The sequence below is a fragment of the Thamnophis sirtalis genome, unplaced genomic scaffold, assembly GCF_051295495.1.
Source record: "Thamnophis sirtalis isolate CommonGarterSnake01/CBP01778 unplaced genomic scaffold, rThaSir2_p1.2 scaffold_14, whole genome shotgun sequence".
In the NCBI taxonomy this organism is placed as follows: domain Eukaryota; kingdom Metazoa; phylum Chordata; class Lepidosauria; order Squamata; family Natricidae; genus Thamnophis; species Thamnophis sirtalis.
In genome coordinates, this window is record NW_028261394.1 from 46,579,596 (window position 1) to 46,596,413 (window position 16,818).

A 16,818-nucleotide genomic window follows, 5' to 3' on the forward strand; every position below is an offset into this window, starting at 1 on the left:
TCCCTCTCCAAAAGATCTCCTCCAACGTGTCTTCCCGGCAGGAGGTTAAAGAGTTCCTCTCGAAAGGCTAAGCATGAAAGTTCACAATCCATCCATGCCTGCAATGGAACAAATATGCAAAGCACACACTGCTGGGTGTCCCTGCTTCCCATTAATGTCTCGGAAGGAGCCAACAAATTGTTGTGCGTTCTAATTTCAGTAGGCGTCCAAAATAGCTCTTAGCAATTCAGCACAGGGTTTCTGGCAGGCGAGGAAGCAAACCCCCCCCCCACACACAAAAAAAACACCCAGCCCAAATCTAAAAAGGAAAGACAGTCCTTGGCATTCCAGCCTGGTATTTCTCATGGAATACAGGGATATCATCTAAATCAGTGTTTCTCAACCTTGGCTACTTGAAGATGTCTGGACTTCAACTCCCAGATTTCCCCAGCCAGCGAATGCTGGCTGGGGAATTCTGGGAGTTGAAGTCCAGACATCTTCAAGTGGCCAAGGTTGAGAAACACTGATCTAAATACTCTCTGAGACACTTTCTCAAAGTTCTTTATACGCAGGATAAAATAATCCCTTTGGTTTCATTTATTTCCTGTTACTTCGGACGGTATTTGCCAAAAAGCTCATTTTGCTCATCTTCCCTGCTTCTTGTCAACCGCTTCTCACTACCACATGCTGACTGACGACAGATAGGAACTGGTCTTTCTGTCCTGCCATCCTGGCTTGATTCGTAGAAGAGGCAAAACTGTAAGACGGGCTCCCTGTGGTTTGAACTTGGAAGAAAGAATGATTCTGGAGGTGCGATGCACAAAATGTAGTGGCTGGCTTCTTATAAAGAACCCTACCAATTTTGGAATGAGGGAGTTCTCCTCTTCGGGAAATGACCTTCTTCTCAAAACTTCGCAAACTGCTCACCATGATAAGAGATTTCTGCAGAGGAGAAGACAGGCCGGAAACCAGGCCAGAAACCAGGAACGCAATGCAAGCAAAAAAGAAAGAGAGAAAGAGAGAAAGAAAAGAAGGAAGGAGAGCGAGTGAGAGAGGAAGAATTAGTGTAGAGTAGAATAAAAAAGAACAGAACAGAATAGAATAAAATAAAATAGAATACAGAATAGAATAGAATAGAATTCTTTATTGGCCAAGTGTTGATTGGACACACAAGGAATTTGTCTTTGGTGCAGATGCTCTCAGTGTACACAAAAGAAAAGATACATTCATCAAGGATCATAAGGTACAACACTTAATGATAGGCATAAGGTACAAATAAGCAATCAGGAAACAATCGATATCAATAAATATCATGAGGATACAAGCAGCAGAGTTACAGTCCTACAGTCCTAAGTGGGAGGAGATGGGAGATAGGAACGATGAGAAGTCCAATAGTAATAATAATGCAGCCTTAGTGAATAGTTTGACAGCGTTGAGGGAATTAGTTGCTTAGCAGAGTGATGGCATGTGGGGGAAAAAAACTGTCCTTGTGTCTAGTTGTCTTGGGGCGCAACGCTCTATAGTGTCAGTTTTGAGGGTTGGAGTTGAAACAATTTGTGAGGTATCTGTAAATATCTTCACAACCTTCCTTTTCACAGTGAAAAGGAAGGAATAGCAATAGCAGTTAGACTTATATACCGCTTCATAGGGCTTTCAGCCCTCTCTAAGCGGTTTACAGAGTCAGCATATCTCCCCCCACAGTCTGGGTCCTCATTTCACCCACCTCGGAAGGATGGAAGGCTGAGTCAACCTTGAGCCGGTGAGATTAGAACCGCTGAACTGCAGATAACAGTCAGCTGAAGTGGCCTGCAGTGCTGCACCCTAACCACTGTGCCACCTCGGCTCTTTAGCCAAGAAGAAAGGGAGGGAGGGAAGGGGAAAGAGGGGGAAAGAGGGATAAAGGAAGGAAGGAAAGAAAGAGAGAGAGAAATCAAGAAAGAAAGAAAATAGAATGGAATGCAATGCATTGCAATGGAATGGATGTGTTCGCCACAGGAATGATGAATTTGAATGAGCTGAGCATCCCAAAAACCAACTGTTTAGAACAGAATTTGGAGAATGAGGTGTTATGGAAACTCTGTCTGAATTCCTTAAGGACAGGAAGTTGCTCTTCAGCCAGTTTCTGGTGCCATGGAACGAAGGGTTAGTAACACCATTGGAAGTGCAGCGCCTGTAAAAAAAACCTCCCTCCGTTCTCCTTCACCATATATAGAAGAGGCTCAAATCAAACCAGCATGAGAAATCCCAGAGAGCCGCCAGCACAGAGGCAGCAACAGAGATGAAAAATGGGACCCAGGGAATTGGCCTTGTATGGCTCAGGAGTGGGTGGATGTGCGGGAGAACTTCAACCACGATGTATGTGGAGGCCTGGAGAAATGCACCTCTGAGCTATTTGCATGTTCTCTCCACAAATTCCATGGCATCTCTGTCACAGGGGGGAGTTTTGAGGCATTGCACCCAAGTGAACGTGATTTTTTCTTCCCCCCTCTCCTTTGGAATCGTCGTAAATCTAACCTTTCAAAATTCCATGTGTCTCCGTAGTCGTGTTGTTCTGTTTTATTACACTACAGGCGGCCCTTGCCTCACAACGGCGCTTGTTCTGTTTTAGTACACGCCTCGACTTGGATGCGGTTCGTTTTGGGACTGTTCAAAGTTACAACGGCACTGAAAACATCCACTTGCAACTGTTTTTCGACTCTTAGGACTGTTTCAGCATTCTTGCAGTGACGTGACCAAAATTCAGACGCTTGGCAACCGACTCATATTTATGACGGTTGAAGCGTCCCCGGGGTCGTGCGATCCCCTTTTTGTGACCAAGGGAAGTCAATGGAAAAGCCAGTTTCACTTAACAACTGTGATTGATTCGGTGAACAACTGTGGCAAGAAAGGTCATAAAATGTGACAAAACTCACTTAACAACTCTGTGGTCATAATTCAAGGACTACCTGTACTTCCTGAAGAATTGGGCAACACGAATTTATCTCAGGAAGGGTTGCGTTCTCTTATCATGATAATGGTGATGAAATTCAATATGGACTGTTCTGACCTAGGCTTCCTGAGTCAGTAAAAATCATACACTTAGTCCCAAAAACCCTCTTTTTGTTGAAATCGTTTGTTGAAATAGTTTGTAAAGAGTCCAGCAGAAGTCTGCCACAGTCTTTCGGGATAAGGCTGACAAGCACCCACCTTGCTCTCCCTTGAAATGCTGCCTATTTGCCAATTAGCTTTGCAAGGCCAAACGGAGCACAGAGTCAAAACGGAGCTTTAGAGTTTAAACCGACCAGAACGAACTAAGTTGCTTCTTGCAAAGGATCACGGGCCTTTGCTCCTCCTTTATTTCTTATGGGAGGGGCCAATCATCTCCAAGCCTTACTCCCGAGTCGCCCCTTTTGTCCTAACTGTTCTTGCCTTCTGGCAGTGCTGCTCATGTGCGCCCTGGGAACAGGCTCCCCCTGTTCCTCTGCCTCACTGATGTCAGACGCTGGAGGCTTCGGAGGCAGCCCATAACCCCCCAGATGCCCCTGGCTCCTTCTCTGCCTCCGACGCAGAGCCCTCATCCGAGCCTTCCCCAGACTCCAGGACTGGCCCACGTTCCTCCCCAACCTCCTCACTGTCCGAGTCTGCTGCCAGCTCCACAGGCTGCTGGCAGACCACAACATGGACCACACAGAGACATGCACACACAAACCCCCATAAATATGACACACACACACAGAGATACAATCAAATCTCTCTGGTTTTGGAGGTTTCTCAAGTGTGTTCCAGGTTTTTTTTTATTAATGAGGACTCATCACCCCCAGACAGTTTAGAAATATGCTTTTTGGTCTCATGGAAAGCTGGACCACTGCTGATGCTGGCTGATTTATAGATCTAAGTCTGGCTTTGGCCTGAGCCTCTTAATCTGCTCTGCTGCAACATGGAAAGGGACAGCAGAGTCATAACTGGAGATTTATGGAGGGGTGACAGGAGCCTGGGTGTGACAGGGCTTGTTCTTGTGATGTTTCAGAATTCCAGCATCTGCAAAGCTGCGGTTCACGCAGGAGTCATCGGAGACAGTGCTGGCGGTTACGTCGACGTGATGCCGGTCGATAAGAAGAAAGTCTACAATGGATCCTTGAGGAACGGGATCCGATCTGAAAGGTAAGGCAAAAACATTTCCAGCTGGGAGAAGGAAACAAAAAAAAACACAACACAACCTAAACACAAGAGATAGTTTATCGCTAACAAATGTCTGGGGAGCTGAAGATCTGGAAATGCAGATTTGGAGTCCAGAAATAGAAATAGAGATAGGAATCAACTGACTATATAAGGTGCTCATTATCTACCGGGTTTCCCTGAAAATAAGACCCCTTTGCCACCAAAAAAGAGACCAGGTCTTATTTTCAAGGGGGGGATGTCATCCACTAACTCACCTCACTTTTGTGCATTGACCCCCCGGCCTCCTTTTCACTGTCAGAGGCCTTCAGGAATTCCTTTGTCTTCAGAGAGTTGCAGCCAGGCCTTGCCCACCTCAGCCCATTTCTTCTGCAGCCAGCAAAACTTCCCTGAAGGCCTCTGTAGCCGATAACGGCTTCGGATCGATTGAGAAATGGGCCAAGGTGTACAAGGCCTGGCTGCAACTATCTGAAAGTAGGTAATAGGGCACCTCTACCCCAGGGGTGAAATTCAGCAGGTTCTGACAAGTTCTGGAGAACTGGTAGCGGAAATTTTGAGTAGTTCGGAGAACCGGTAGTGGAAATTTTGAGTAGTTCGGAGAACCGGTAGCAGAAATTTTGAGTAGCTTGGAGAATTGGTAGCGGAAATTTTGAGTAGTTCGGAGAACCGGTAGCGGAAATTTTGAGTAGTTCGGAGAACCGGTAGTGGAAATTTTGAGTAGTTTGGAGAACCAGTAGTGGAAATTTTGAGTAGTTCGGAGAACCGGCAAATACCACCTCTGCCTGGCCCCAGAGTGGGGTGAGAATGGGGATTTTGCAGTATCCTTCCCCTGCCATGCCCACCAAGCCATTCCCAGAGAACCGGTAGTAAAATTTTTTGAATTTCACCACTGCGCTACCTCCGCACCCTAGCTTAATTTTTACCTGTGTACCCTGGAGTGGGGGTGGTCTTAATTAGGGCTTATTTTTGGGGTGGAGCTTATATTGGGCGCACATGTAAAAAATCAAGCTAGGGCTCACTTTCTGAGTAGGTCGTATTTTGGGGGAAACACGGTATCATCTTCACCTCTCCCTACAGCCGCTCAGAAAAAGGTTCTCCAAAGCAGACAAGAGGTCAACCAGGAAGGCCCAGTGGTCAAAATATTTCTCTTGTGCTTCTTATGTCTCATTCACCATTGTTTCCACCGGAGCTGATGTTTTCTCCTTCCTTGCCAGCTTAAAGACTCCCAGGGAAGGAAAAGCTTTCCGGATCTTTGCTGTAAGGCAATAATTCCCCCAAGACGATGAGACTCTTTGTGGAGAGAGAGAGAGAGAGACTGCGGCCTTGTGTGTTTCTCCTTGGGTGAGAGATGTCTGCCCCACCCAGGACCATGACGAAGCCCTCAAAACTCATCTTCTTTTGGAGGGGAAAAAAAAGATGGCAGCAGGAATCAGAACTTTCTGCATCTCAACCACCTCTGCCCACTGTTTTTATTTTCAGGCTGTTGTTATTCTACTTCCAAATGTTTCAAACTTTCAAGAAGAAGGAAGATGGCTCAAGTTTAGGAGAAAAGATGGTTGAAAAACTGGCTTGCCCCACCCTTCCTATGGACAAATATAGAACCCACTGGGGCTCTCGTAAGATGCTACTTCCAGGAGGTGAATGTTTATCTGATCAGTAGGCTTTGGATGAGAACATAGAAAACATTCAGGTCACCCCCAAAGGCTAAATTTTTTAAAAAGTTGGATCAAAGTCAAGAATATACTTGGAATCCAAGTCACCTAGTGATACCTTGAACGGTGTGGTGATTTAGGAAAGGTTTAGACCACGCTCAACAACTAACGTAGATTTCTTTTGAGGGAGACTGGGAGGGAGGCATTGCATTTCCAGAAAAGAATCTGCTTTTGCAAAAACATTTTTGGAAAGGTTGCTATTTCTCTCAAAAGAAAACTTAAATGGAACACATAGGTTTGCTGGCCAAACAATTGCAGAAAGTTAGGAAAACGGGGTTCAATTATCAGCAAATAAAGTCCTTGGGACCCTCCCCGCTGTCTTGGCACATTCTGATTCACTGCATGTTAGTTAGCATTAATTTTATTTACAGATGAATCCAACTTATTTGATTCAGCAGAGCTGTTCTCGCTTAACTAAGCAATGGCTGCCTAAAGTTGATCTTTATTTGGCTGGAAAAACGATTTTCGCTTTACTTGTTTATTTGTATAGATTGGAAGCTTGATACATTAAGTTGTTCGCAGCGTGTACATTATGAAGCCCAGCTAGAACGATTCTGTTCTCTGATACTTAGTAGGATTCCTGTAGATCAAACCCAAATCTCCAATGTTGTCCTAATAAAATAGTTGCTTTGAGCCCCAGTGGCGCAGTGGTTAGAGTGCAGTACTGCAGGCTACTTCTGCTGACTGGCGGCTGCCTGCAATTCGGCAGTTCAAATCCCACCAGGCTCAAGGTTGACTCAGCCTTCCGTCCTTCCGAGGTGGGTAAAATGAGGACCCAGGTTGTTGGGGGAAAAGAGGCTGACTCTGTAATCTGCTTAGAGAGGGCTGTGAAAGCACCGTGAAGCGGGATATAAGTCTAAGTGCCATTGCTATTTCAATCCAAAGATTTGAAGGCTTAGATTTGTTAAGGACTCATCCTTCCTTGTGCGATTTCTATTTATTTAAAGTTCTTGGTTTTAGTGGCCCGTGGCTCAGTTAAAACACACACACGCAACACCCTTCAAATAAAACATGTGATTCAACAGTTCTTGTAAGCGAGCTGGATTTTGGCTTTTTAAACCCAAAGGGTTCTTGCCAACTATGGTGCTAAGATGGTGCTAAATAAGACTAGGAAGAAGTTTTTGATTCTACACCTGCTCGCTGATTCACCCAGGAGGAACTAGATTATTAGCTTTTTTTTTTTTTTTTTAAACTGTTATGCCTGGAGTGGAAAAAAATCAACCATGGTCACAAGTAGGACTCTAACCTAGGTGGTTGGGTGGGATGCTCCATTCTCTGTTTCATCTTAATCATCAGGGTTGCGAGAGGAGAGTTAGCACGTACATGTTGTTCTACCAAGAGCCGTGGTGGCCCAGTGGTTTGAATGCAGCATTGCAAGCTAATTCTGCCAGCTGCCAGCAGTTCAATTCTCGCCGGCTCCAGGTTGACTCAGCCTTCCCTCCTTCCGAGGTCAGTAAAACGAGGGCCCACATTGTTGAGGACAATAGGCTGAATCTGCAAATCACTTAGAGGGGACAGTAAAGCAGCGTGAAGCAGCATATAAGTCTAAGGGCCAAGGGTGTCATTAAAATCTTCTCTTTATGGTACTGAGAACTTTGGCAAAGTGTCAGGAAATGAAATCACGGTTTGGAGGTATCCCGTGTTTCTTGAAACATCGGACAGAGTAGAGTTCTAAAAATGTGCAAGGAAATAATGGGTGGGGGGAGAAGAAGGCAGCCCCCCTCTCATGCCATGTCATCGCAAACGCAAGGCGAACTCCAGTTACTAAAGGATCCCCAATCTTTGAGATACGTTGGTTATCAAAGATGCTTAAGAGCATAGCTGGGTGCCATTTCTAAACCAGATTCCTCTATTTCTGGAGAACAATCTTGACACGGATGCAACGAGATCAGATTGCTTAGATTTGTCGTCAACCCAGATTGGTCGCCAATGTGTGAATTCACACCGGCCAACAGAGGTGTGTGTCTTGATTCTGTTTCCCAGATTTCATGGGTTTAGAAGCATCTAATTAAATCCGACGATTCAGGCCACTTCTCTGGAATTTTTCCAAAATGTGTGTGTATGTGTGCTTCGTGGAATGGTTCAATAAATCAGAGAGGGATGATTGACACAGACCCAACAAGCAACATCCACGAGCGATGAAGTAACAGGAGGCGAATAAAACATAGATAGTTTCATGCTTAGCAAAATTATACTGGTGGGTCCCACCAGATACACAGCAACTCGATAGAGGGGGAAAAATTTCCCGCCTGTGTTAAAATTTATTTGTTTTAAGGCATATATAATGCTGCGTAGGTCATATCTGCAGGCAGCACAACACAAGCCTGCAGTTTTTGTATATTTGCTTTTTTTTTTCTATGAAAAATGATGTATTTTTTACTGTATCCTCTGTTTTTAAAAAAAATGTTCTGTCAAGAGCTTGTAGGAGCATTTTAATGGGCGGAATGATTGTTTTTCCTTTTGATACATATATTTTTCTCCAGATTCTTTCTACCTGGGGAAAGAAACCGGTGTCCTTCTTATTTTGTGTTATTATGGCATTTGTGGAAATAAAAACTTTAGTACCACCTGTGGTTTGGGGCTTTATTCGCTCTGTCCTGGCAAACTTTGATATACAAGTAGTTCTTTCAACTCCCAAGCGTCCAATCAGTGACTATTCAAAGCTGCGAGGGTGATGAAAAAAGTGACTTATTAGCAGTCCTCGCACTTACGATGGTCAAAGCAATTTCCAGGGTGACGTGATCAAAATTTGCGTGCTTGCAACTGGTGTGCAGTTACGACAGTTGCAGTGTCCCCTGGGATCACCTGATTGCTATTTGCATCTTCCAGCCAGCTTCCGACAAGCCAATGGGGGGGAAACTTGATTCACTAAGCAACGGCATGGTTCGCTTAACGACCAAAGGGGAAAAAAAGTTTCATAAAATGAGGGCGCCACTCACCCACTGCCTTATCTAACGACAGAAGGTCTGGTTCCAATTTGAGGACTATCTGTACACATTTACTTCCCGCTGAGTGTGGAGATGGAAGAGAGAACATCTGGGATTTGAGAAGACGCGGCTGTTGGTGACAGCTGACCTTGCATAACTTTTGCATTCCGTCTTGAGTCTGGAAACTGATGCTTGCTCTGAATTCAAATGGCAAGGGGGTTAACTTGACAGCTAATAAACACAAGGAGCTTTTGGAAGTTATACAGATTTTTGGTCTCTCCCCCCCCTCCCTCTCTCTCTCTTTCTCTCTCCCTCCCTCCCTCCCCCCTCTCTCTGTCTCTCTCTGTCTCTGTCTATCTCTCGCTCTCTCCCTTCCTCTCACCCTCTCTCTGTCTCTCGGTCTCTCTCTGTCTGTCTGTCTATCTCTCTCTGCCTCTCTGTCTCTCTCTGTGTCTGTGTCTGTCTCTCTCTCTCTGCCTCTGCCTCTCTGTCTCTGTCTCTCTCTGTATCTGTCTGTCTGTCTATCTATCTATCTATCATTTATCTATCATCTATCTATCTATCTATCTATCTATCATCTATCTATCTATCTATCTATCTATCATCTATCTATCCATCCATCCATCCATCCATCCATCCATCCATCCATCCATCCATCCATCCATCTATCATCTATCTATCTATCTATCTATCTATCTATCTATCTATCTATCTATCTATCATCTATCTATCTATCTATCTATCTATCTATCTATCTATCTATCTATCTATCTATCTATCATCTATCTATCATCTATCTATCTATCTATCTATCTATCTATCTATCTATCTATCTATCTATCTATCTATCTATCTATCTATCTATCTATCTATCTTCATTACTGGCTTCATTCATTCATTATATTCATTACTGGAATGCAGAATACTCTACCCCTGGCCTTCAGGAATGCGGCGTTCAAAGGCAGTTCAGACAAATAGTTAGTGACAATCTATTTGAGGGAGGAATAAAGATATTTAGCTCAATTGACTTTGTCATCGCTGAGCCATTGTAAAACATCTTAACTTAAAAAATAAAATGTTTCAAGCCAACTCCCCCCCCCCTCAACCTCTTCATGCAATGGGAATGGAACTCTTTTTCAGTGCCCAAGAGGAGAGGCCTGCATCATCTTAAAATGTCATAATTTGATCTTGGATGCAGAAAAAACCAGGCTGTTCGGCTCTCTCATTTCTCCAGGTTTGGTCTCTGGTGTAAATTTCACACAAGCCAACAGAGAGGTGGGTTTTGATTCTGATTCCAGATTCAAGGGCTTAAGGAGCGTCAGATGGAATCCAATCCTTTAAATCTTTCCGAACCACTTGTTTTGCATATTTCCAAAACCTCTCTGCGCCTGTGGGTGTGTATTTCGTGAAGCGATTCAATCAATCATAAAGAGTTGATTTGCAAAGGCTTAACAAGCCATTGTTGATTGTTCATTACCCAGAGTCACTTGTTGGAGCCGGACAGCTATAGAAATAAAAGAATATAAATAAAGTAAATAAGAATGAAAGTTAGCAGGTAAACTGTTTTTTAAAGGAAAAAAGCACAACTTTCCTCTTTTATAACATTTAGCAGATTCGAACCTTCCAGTGTTATTTCAATGCTTCCTCCATTTTCACCAATCCCGTCCCATAAGAAAATCAGGAAAAACTGGACTAGAATCATACAAGGCATTTTGAATCATTTGTGTTGGCCTGGATTTTAAGACACATCCTCGAGCTCTTAATGTTGCATTTCCCATTTCAAGACATCTTTGGGATAAAAGGAGGAAAAAACCATTCAGAATCACAAAATAACAGAGTTGGAAGGGACCTTAGCAATAGCAGTTAGTCTTATATACCGCTTCATAGGGCTTTCAGCCCTCTCTAAGCGGTTTACAGAGTCAGCATATCGCCCCCAAAAGTCTGGGTCCTCATTTCACCCACCTCGGGAGGATGGAAGGCTGAGTCAACCTTGAGCCTGGTGAGATTTTGAACCGCCGAACTGCAGATAACAGTCAGCTGAAGTAGCCTGCAGTACTGCACTCTACCCACTGTGCCACCTCGGCTCTTAAGACCTTGGAGGTCTTGTAGTTGAGCCCAATGATGAGAGCAACCAATGGACAGCTTATACTCAGAAGGTGTTGATGTTCCATCATTGGAGGCTTTCAAGAAGGGACTGGACAACCATATAACTAAAATGGTATAAGGTCTCCTGCTTGAGCAGGGGGTTGGATTAAAAGCCCTCCAAGGTCCCTTCCTTGCAATGTATGGCTGTAAAAGTTGGACCATAAAGAAGGCTGCGCGCCAAAGAATGGAGGCCTTTGAACTCTGGTGCTGGCGAAGAAGACTCCTGCATTGAGTCCCTTGGACTGCAAGGCCATCCAACCGGTCAGTCCTAGAGATCAACCTTGCCTGCTCTTTAGAAGGCCAGATCCTGAAGAGGAAACTCAAATACTTTGGCCACCTAATGAGAAGGAAGAAGGACTCCCTGGAGAAGAGCTTCATTCTGGGAAAGGTTGAGGGCAAAAGAAGAAGGGACGGCAGAGAATGAGGTGGCTGGTAGAGTCACCGAAGCAGTTGGCGTGAGCTTGAATGGACTCCAGAGGATGGTAGAGGACAGGAAGGCTTGGAGGAATATTATCCATGGGGTCGCGATGGGTTGGACAAGACTTTGCAACTAATGACAACAAATCACCCTTCCAACTCTGTTATTCTATGTTCTACGTTCAAACTCGCTGCTCAAGGAGGAGACCCTCTACCATTCCAGACAAATTGCTATCCAGTCTCTTCTAGTAATAAAGTAATTTAAAAAAATAAGGTCATATCTGCCCCACTCGGTGTAAGTTTTCTCTGATATGCAACTATGACGAATCCATGGAGAATCACTCTATTCCGTGAAGAATCACTAAATCCATGCTGGCTGTAGGATTCTGGGAGCTGAAATCCACAAGTCTTAAAGTTGCCATATTTGGAGACCCCCTAAATAATATAATCTACAAATACTGTAGAGCCAATCTTAAATTTTTAACCAGGAGACCTTCCGACCCATAGTTGATTTGATTTGATTTGATTGCATTTATATGCCGCCCTATTCCCGGAGGGACTCAGGGCGGCTCACAAATCAAAGAGAGGGAAATACAGACAAGGGGAAAAAAAACACAACACAACAAACAACTACAGAAAGTATTTAAAAACAATCAACAGCCACACAGTTCGAGCGGGGACGGGAACTCGTCAGCCCCAGGCCTGTCGGAACAGCCAGGTTTTAAGGGCTTTGCGGAAGGCCTGAAGGGTGGTGAGGGTCCGAATCTCCACGGGGAGCTCGTTCCAGAGCTGGCAGGCAGGTTGAGATATGGAAAGAGAAATGGGGCGTGTGGGGGGAAACAGCTGGTTGGAGAAAAACTTTTCGTAGGCTCAGCCCATCGGGAGCCAAACTCAGCTTGGCCTCGGCTCCTTGTGTTAATTTCCAGAGCATTTCCAGGTCTGAATTTTGATGCCATCGCTAGTAACGGGAATTATGTTCCTTTCTTTAAAAATATCGTTAAGAGTAATCCACAACGGGATTAGTTTAAGGTTGCTTATATAAGGGTGAGCTGGATGGGATGGTCAAGCGTCAAGACAGCAACCCAATTCAACGAAGTTCATCACTGGCAGAAGAAGAGGACATCTGCTGTTTCTCATATCTTGAGGGCCTCCTTGATCTGCCCTCCATCTGCAGAGAACGGAGTTTAGAATTTCGCGAAGCATGAAGAGCACGGTGTGGAGACTTCACGAAACACGTATAAACGGGAACATATGCCACTGTACAGTTATGATTTCTTTCTTTTCTTCTTTGGGGAAAGTGAGACTAGAAATCGCTTTAACGAAAAAAAAAAAGAAAGTTTCTCCTGACTTGATTGATGTTTTCTTTTAGCCAGCATAATCATCTTCAAGAAGCTGAAGAAGCTTCTTGGGTGAGAAGCGAAACCTCTTCAAAGAAAAGCCAGAAAAATCCAGTTGCCTCTTGAAAAAAGCACCTTTGGGACAATCATGGCCTGGAGAATGAAGCAGATTCCAGTCTTCCATCCTTTGATATCTTCTTCTTCTGGTGTTCATGAAGATTACAAAGGACCAAATTTAGTTGGCAAGTGCCTTTTGAATCCTGGGCCACAATAAAAAATGGCAGCCGTGGTCAGTCTTCCCTTTTAAATACATGTTGTTTTGGACTTATGCCAGTGGTGGGATTCAGCTGGTTCGCACCTATTCATGAGAACCGGTTGTTAACTTTCTAAGCAGCTCGGAGAACCGGTTGTTGGAAGAAATCTCCTTTTGTTTTCCCCCCACTTTATAGGGCTAATCCTGTAAGGAAGGCAGGAAGGAAACATTCTGGTGTTGTTTCTAGCCTCATCTTTATTGCTCTGCTTACAGAAACTGCCTCTCCGGTTAACCCTTATTACATTGTAAGAGCTAAGGTGAAGCGCCCATCAACGTGAGTGACGTTGAGTTGGCCACGCCCACCCAGTCACACGCCCACCAAGCCTCACCTACCCAGATGGTCATTAGGGCAGAGAACCAGTTGTTAAATTATTTGAATCCCACCACTGCTCAGGAAACAACCAAGCTAACTGACTTATGCACATTACATAAAGTTCAGAAATAATCTACACATGACTGATTCAAGCAAGGAAGAGAAACAGCTGCGTGGCAGATGTTTCCTGATAGAACTCCATATGTCTTCGGATTATGACTTTCCGTCTATGTATTTTCAAAAAGGATTGTGCATCTGTACCTTAGGTCAAGAAAGTGTGAACTTTGTGGTGTGATCTTCTCCCCCACATTTAGTGTGTAGTTTAGACATCCATCTTTGTTTATTTGTCTCAGCAGCATCGCAATTAAAATAAGGCATAATACCGTACGGTATAAAATTTAAAACATAAAATGCAAGATTCAAATATAGACAAATGAAACAGATCTTGGCCAGAAGATTTTCATGGGGGATATGAAAGGAGCCTCCCCGAAGAATGTATGCCGTTCATACATTCGGGCATCCCCTGGGCAACAGCTTATAGCTGGCTAATCCTTTCAAATGGGACACAGTGGCTCAGGGGCTAAGACGCTGTGCTTGACAGTCAGAAAGGTCGGCAGTTCGGCGGTTCGAATCCCTAGCGCGGTGTAACGGAGTGAGCTTCCTTGACTTGTCCCAGCTTCTGCCAACCTAATACTGTGAAACCACGTAAAAATGCAAGTAGAAAAAATAGGAGCTATCTTTGGTGGGAAGGTAACAATGTTCCATGCGCCTTCGGCATTGAGTCATGCCGGCCACATGACCATGGAGATGTCTTCGGGCAGCGCTGGCTCTTCGGCTTTGAAACAGAGATGATCACTGCCCCCTAGAGTCAGGAACGATTAGCACATATGTGCGAGGGGAATCTTTACCTTTAATCCTTTCAATCCAAAAGATACAAAGCATAGATTTTCATGAAGTAGCACCATGTTCTCTTCTCTTCGAACCTAGGGATGGAAGGTCCCTCCTCAGAGGTCTTCTAGTCCAACCCTCTGCTCAAGGCAGAAGTCTCTTACCATCCCAGTCATATCACTTCGTGAAAGTCTAACAACCTACTAAAAATAGTGGCTGAAGATCATGCCACTTCCTTCATAGTTCACAACCTGTATTTTTTTTTTAATTTCCTCATTTCAAAACGGGGTAGACATATAGCCTGCTCTATTTAAAATGACTTCTTAATCAATCTATGAAGAAAAGTTGGATTTCCCCCCCCAGTCCTACTAGGAGGGCCTCACTGGTCTAGTTGAAAACTGCTGCAGAACAGCTGCCGAAGGTACATCTTAAACAGTGGTGGGTTTCAAAAATTGTTCGAACCTACTCTGTGGGTGTGGCCTCCTTTGTGGGAGTGGCTTCCCACCCATGTGACCGGATGGGAGTGGCTTCCCACCCATGTGACTGGATGGGAGTGGCTTGCCACCCATGTGACCGGATATGAAGATGCCGACGACACTTGTCAGAACCACCTTAAGTTACCTCGCACACAGCACTGGCATGCATAAGAATAGGATGTAAACTTGTTTTTTAAAAGGCATCTTTGGTTTGCGTTAAAACAACTTCAACACACACAATGTTCTGATTGCACCACAAACGCAGTCGTCATCCTTACCTTTCACAGAGGCACCGAGTTTTATAAATAGGAGCATGATAGTGTAGAATAATCATATCCAAGGACCAGTGGTGGGTTTCAAAAAAAATTGGAACCTCTTCTGTAGGTGTGGCCTGCTTTCCGGGTCCACTGGTGGAACCTCTTCTAACCGGTTCGGTAGATTTGATGAACCGCTTCTACCGAATAAGTGCGAACTGGTAGGAACCCACCTCTGATCTTAATGTACCCCAAACCAGAACATAGAATAATAAGTTTGGAAGGGACCTTGGAGGTCTTCTACTCCAACCCACTGTCCAAGCAGGAAACCCTAGACTATTTCAGACAAATGACTGTCCAGTCCAGAGGTAGGTTCCTACCGGTTCACACCAGTTCGGTAGAACCGGTTCGTCAAATCTACCAAACCGGTTAGAAGAGGTTCCACCAGGGGACCCGGAAAGCAGGCCACACCTACAGAAGAGGTTCCCAAAATTTTTGAAACCCACCACTGATCCAGTTTCTTCTTGAAAACCTCCAATGATGGAGCACCCACAATTTCTGGAGACAAGCCGTTCCCCTATTTGATTGTTCTCACTGTCAGGAAATTTCTGCCTTTATTTCTTTGTCGGTAATACATATACATTTAACACAAAGCATCAAATAGTTGCAATATCTTTTGGGCTTGTGCTATCTCCAAAACATTAGTTGATCGTCGCCCATAACTTATCATCACTGTCCATTCTGATTCTAGCCTTCGTTTTTGATTGTTGGAGAAAATGAGTTCCCGGCAACATGACACTTGATGTGACTTGCTCAGAATCATTTGGCAACATCTGGCGAGTCCTTTTTTTTTTTTTTTGCAGCTTTTCGTGTCACATGTAATTCTCCTGAAAAGGTCCAGCCACATGTTTCAATTGATGCAATTAAGTTTTGGCCGGATTTTTTTCTTCTCCGAAAAAATAAAAAAACTTACTAAAGAATTGTAGACTTCTTGAGAGCGTGCTTTCACAAGTCACCTGTTGGCCGACAGCGAAGACCTTGAGTCACTTCGGATGAGGAGGATGGTTTGCATTCCTGTTTGTTTATATGGAATCTTCTTCCAGTGCTAATTGGCCGTCCTTCTTAAATATGTGTTTTCAATTTTTCCTCTGAAATAGGAATTAGGACCTACTGCCAGCTCAGATCTGCTCTCACCCCTTCTCTTGTTCTAGCAGTTCAAAATTACTTGGACAAGAACTCTTATTTGCTCACTTGCAAAAAAAAAAAGTCAATTAATTATCGAGAATGCCTGTCTCACAATTTCTTTATCTTTTTTTTTCTTTCGCAAGAGCCAACTCCAGCAAATTGCATGCGCCGTCCAATCTTTTAAGAATTATCTCAAGTCTTTTCTTCAGAATTGCACAAGGTCAGTTCAGGCCGTCGTGAAGATCTCTTCCATGTTTGAGAATCATGGAGAGCATTCCTTGCTTGATAGTAAAATAATGTTGACATGATTCTTTAATGATTGCAAAAAAATTGTTTACAGAAGGGATGACTTAGGCCAAGGGTCAGAGGAGCCAAGGTTGCATTTTGATTCACCAACAATTCCTATGATTGCTCTACAGACTAAGACTGGGTTGGTCCCCTTATGTTTAATGGTGAAAAACCATTTTTTTTCTCCAGCGTAAACTTTTTCCTAAAAGACAAATGCTTTGAAATCGTCTACACAATTACTAAATTCCATGTTCCAAGTCCTAAGTCTTTACTATCATTGGAGCCAAGAAAAGTAATTTACTTAATAAAGGAGATTGATTCTCAAGCTGCATTCTGTTGTTTTAATTTTGACAATTTTTTACAGCTTTGGACTGTAATAAAATGTCCGTCATTTAATCATAAAAGTCAACCTTGAATTAGTGTAGATAC

The 16,818-nt window shown here is 43.9% G+C and overlaps 1 protein-coding gene across 1 annotated transcript in view; it reads left to right on the plus strand.

Moving 5' to 3' along the window:
- Positions 1 to 8,413, plus strand: part of CRISPLD2 (cysteine rich secretory protein LCCL domain containing 2) — a 31,501-nt gene extending 23,088 nt beyond the window's left edge. The window contains exons 13-14 of the mRNA XM_087728594.1: positions 3,986 to 4,119; positions 5,349 to 8,413. Of these exons, the coding sequence (XP_087584720.1) occupies positions 3,986 to 4,119; positions 5,349 to 5,403 (189 nt within the window). The 3' untranslated portion in view covers positions 5,404 to 8,413. The remainder of the gene's footprint in view (positions 1 to 3,985; positions 4,120 to 5,348) is intronic.
- Positions 8,414 to 16,818: the final 8,405 nt, after the last annotated feature.